General features: G+C 42.1%; 1 protein-coding gene across 1 annotated transcript in view; it reads right to left on the reverse strand.

The window, feature by feature from the left end:
- Nucleotides 1-4,427, reverse strand: part of CRISPLD1 (cysteine rich secretory protein LCCL domain containing 1) — a 58,968-nt gene that overhangs the window by 9,939 nt on the left and 44,602 nt on the right. The window contains exon 12 of the mRNA XM_006015289.3: nucleotides 4,128-4,203. Within this exon, the coding sequence (XP_006015351.1) occupies nucleotides 4,128-4,203 (76 nt within the window). The remainder of the gene's footprint in view (nucleotides 1-4,127; nucleotides 4,204-4,427) is intronic.

Here is a 4,427-nt window from a genome sequence, read left to right on the forward strand (position 1 = left end):
TTCTTGAAGTGTGAGCCCAGAAATGGACACATTATCCCAGGTAAGCCATCACCACTGCCTCAGCCTCATTTGGGGCTCATCTTGAGCTCAGGGCTGTGGCTTCAGACTGATACCCAGCAGCTGATGGTAATCTCCTTTCTCAAGAAATACTTACTTTTACATGCTTTTACATTCAACCTTTGGACACACATTAAGACCCTAGTTCTGCAAGCAGACACCTTAGTAATTCAATGGGACTTAGTAGACATATCTATGCAAGACACTACTAAGCAGTTGTTACTGCATATTTATTTAGTACCTGTATTAGCATTTATTTAGTACTTGTATTAGCAAGTACTAAATAAATGCACACTGGCTGGAATTACTGCACAGTAGTGCCAGCGAACATCTAGGTGACACTACTGTACAATAGCCTAATAATACTGTGCAGTGTATTAGCACTGTCCATGCTGCAACACACTACTGCACAGTATTTTTCAGCTACTATGCAGTCAGCATCTAATGTAGATGATTGCAGAGTGGAGACTGAAAGATTGTCCCTGCCCTGAGAGCTGCCTGTTGCCATGGCAGGCTCCATCACCAAAGCCCGGGAGGGAATAATATCCCCCTGCCCCAGCAGCAGGGAGCTCCCCGATTGTGGAGCAGGGGCTGGGAGCTCCCTGTTGCCAGGGCAGGGGGACATTGTCGCTGCCCAGGATATGGTAGAAGAGCCCACCCCAGCAGCAGGCAGCTCATGGGGGCAGGGGGCAATTTCCTGCCCCCTGCTGCCTGGCTGATCAGGAGCAAATTTGTTCCTATTTGGCCATCTACACATGCCTTACTGCACTGTAATTACTCAGCAGCTAATTTGCTGCTTGCATTTACAGGTAGCAAATTAATTACCATGTAGAGCAATAAGGTGCAGTAAGGGTATGCAGGTGTAGATCGTGATACTTGCTATGCAGTACTTTGTTCTACCGTGCAGGAAAGCATGTTGTGTAGACACACACATGCTACACTAAAATAATGCAATTCAGGGCAGCAGCATCCTGCCACAACAACAACATCCAATGATTTTGCAACAGATATATAGACATTTTAGAAAAAAATCTAGTTTATTATAAAGTCAAAAGGTTGCTCAATTTAAGACACTAAAAACTCAAGTGATGGACAGTTCCCATATATTTTTACACAACTAAAAAGTGAACTACAAAGACTAATCATGTGTAAAAACTCACACTGTTAGGGCCTTGTTACACCTTATACTGCAAGATGTACAAATGCTGGTCAGTATTAGTGCTAGTTCAAGTTTGGAGCAGTCACACTTCAGGCCAGCGGGGGACTGGAGAACTGAAAGGTAAGGATACCCTTGGCCTTCCCCCCTTCCCCCTGCCATCCCACCTGGGTTTCCCCCAGTTCCTCCCACTGCTGGGGCTCTCCCAGTCCCTGCTGCTGCTGAGCTGCTGTCTGTCCTAGCAGCAGTGGCAGCAGCCATGCAGGCAGGTTAACCCTTCCCTGCCTGCTTCCTGGGACAGACAGTGCAGGCAGCCACAACTAAGTGGGGCAGAGGGCAGTAAGCAGGGATCTGGGGTGCTGGGGAAGGAAGGGGGATCAGTAGGCCCAATCCAGACCAGTAGGGGAGGGGAGGCAGAGGGATAAGGTTTATACTAAGGTGTAGCCTAGAGTGCCTACACCTTAAAGTAACATGAGCTGGGTAGCACAGATCAGAGATAATCCTGCCCTGGAGTGGCCTGTCTTTGAATCAAATAATGAGTGCTTAAAATCCATTTCAGGTGTTAATGTTCAGACAATTCAAAGGGTAAGAGCTCCAGAAGTCACCCAAAATTAGCATGTAACAAGGCCCTTTGGAATGTCTTGGCTTTTTCTAGGCAAATAACTACAAGGCTGGTTTAGGTAGATAAGCCTTTTTGAAGAACCTTCTCAAATTTGATTGGCCCCATCTCTTAAAGCATTTGTTTGCTTTGTTGTCTTTTCCTTTGATCTAGTTTCCACCCAGTTCTTTAATGTAAGTGCCACTAAACCTCCCAGATTTCTCCTGATGTATTCCATGACACTGAAGTGGAAAAAGTCACCATGAAGATTTCCTTGCAGAGGCCACCCTGGCTAAATACAGACAGTCAAAAAGCCCAAGGCTGAATTGATTCAATCTTCGCAGGTCAATCTAAGCAACATAAATTGAACCGATAAGCAAGTGAATAGGCATTCACTTTTGATTCCTGAAATGTAGCCACGTGCCGGCAGTAGCCTAGGCAGGCATTAGAGCATGTCTCCCTGCTCCCCTGGAGCAGACAGCTTGGGCCAAAGCTAGCCTGCCCACCCTGCAAGGGGAGTGGGGGGCAGGAGAGATACCAAGCATCCTGGGATGCTGGGGAACTGCAAGTTAACTTGAATCTGAAGAGGATCTGGGACAGAACTTCAATAAACTGATTAAATATAAATCAGTTAAGTCTGATACTACATCCATCCAGGTTTAACTTAAACGAGTTTTGGCCACTTTGAAAGTGGTTTATGTGCTCTGAACTTCTGTTGTGTTACAAATATGAATGAGTGTCTGATCACTTATGCTGATTTATGTGAAACTTCTGTCCCTAGCCCCAAGAGCATTCTAGCAGTAGGGTCAGATGTACCCTTACTGGAAATGCTGCTCCAAAATAGGCACATACATGCTTCTGGAGGGTCTTCCTATTTCTTAGCATATAGGCTCTTCCCCATCTTTCATTTTTTTGTTCCCTTCCTCTGAACATCTACTCTCTACAACATAGTTGTACTGGGTTCATTTGCTTATATGTTGTATCCCCATGTTCTACTCATAATTTCTTTGTGTCTTAACCTGTAAGACTTTTAGGGAACAGCCTCTTCTATGTTTGCATAGCATCCTGCATTGTTGGGCCCCAATTCTCACCAAGGACTTTAGACATTATCATAATATTTAATAATAACCAGGGTGTCTCTAAGAAACTCCTAGAGAATTCATGAATGTTGTACATCATAGATTTGACTCAAACCTTAAATCTAAGTAGAATATGGTATCATCCCATTCATAGGTCTTATCACCAGGTCCAGAACAATACTACCATAGAAATATCCCAACTCTTTCCACACAAAGAAGGGAGATCCTCTTGTGCCTGCCATATCATCACTATCACAACCCCAAAAGAGCATGATCTGGATCTGCAAACGATGGTGTATGAACGCAGAGTGAACAATCATGTGAACAAGCTGAGCACAGAGAAGGGTAGGATACCTGCCAGTTCCAGATATCCTGCTGTTGAGAAGAGCTAAGTAAAGCGGGTAACTGGAGAAGGAAGAGGGGAAACCAACTGATACAGATGTTGTGACCTAGAACACTACAGTGGCAAGACCTGGAACAATAGCCAAAGAAGAGATGTCCTGGGCTCTGCCTTTTATGGGGAAATTCTACCCAAAATCATGCATGCATATGGTTTGGCAGAGAGAAAGAAAGAAAGGGAGCAATGTGGAGAGTTATAATTTTTGTTCTCCGTGTTTAAAAAATGACTCAAATATTCTTTTAAAAAGCCTTAAGAAAGAATACTGTCATCATCCTGGTGCTCACAGCCAGTTCTCTAATAACAATGTATATTTACTGTATCTGCATTGGGAAAAAATAGCCGATAGGAAAACAGATTATTTTTCATTCTTTCAAGTCTTCTTTATAAACAGAAAATGAAATGCTTTCAATAAAAAAGCTTTATATCACTCCTATAATAAAGTCTTACTTATACATATATATTTTAGATGGCAGCAAAAATATGACTGTTTATCACAAAGAAATAGCCAAAGTAATGGGATGCAATAGATTTATTTTTAAAGTAACATACTGTTTTTAGTTTCACTGGATTCTAGAAAATGGCATGGTTGTATCTGAAAAGGATTATTAAGAGTTTTACCTGCATTCCTTGCCCATGTTAACAAATTTTCAAATGTAAACATCTAGAATAAAGGCATCTACATCTTTACTTAGGCACCAAATAACTAACTGTCTTGATCTTCTGGATTGCCAAAATACATTAAATCCTGCCACCAATTTTTATATTTCACTGTATACTGTGAAATACAATTCCACAACCCATATGCATCAATGTATTTGTCTATATCACAATACTTACATCAGAATAAATTCGTGTTCCAATGACACGAGCATAGTGTGGATTTGCCTGCATACAGTTGGGAGGGCAATACACCCTGAAAAAGAAAATAAACCACATATATGTAAAGAAGGTAATTACAGTATTATAATACCATGTTATGTTACATTACACTGGACTTCAGCATTTGGCCGAGTACAAATAAACTGAGTGATGAATGATGATATGGTGCCCATAATAGCAGGCTTTAGTATGGGTGCACTGATAAAGATTTTTTGGGCCAGTACCAATGGCCAATTATTAATGAGCCATAACAGCCAA

The sequence above is a fragment of the Alligator sinensis genome, unplaced genomic scaffold, assembly GCF_000455745.1.
Source record: "Alligator sinensis unplaced genomic scaffold, ASM45574v1 scaffold71_1, whole genome shotgun sequence".
Taxonomy (NCBI): domain Eukaryota; kingdom Metazoa; phylum Chordata; order Crocodylia; family Alligatoridae; genus Alligator; species Alligator sinensis.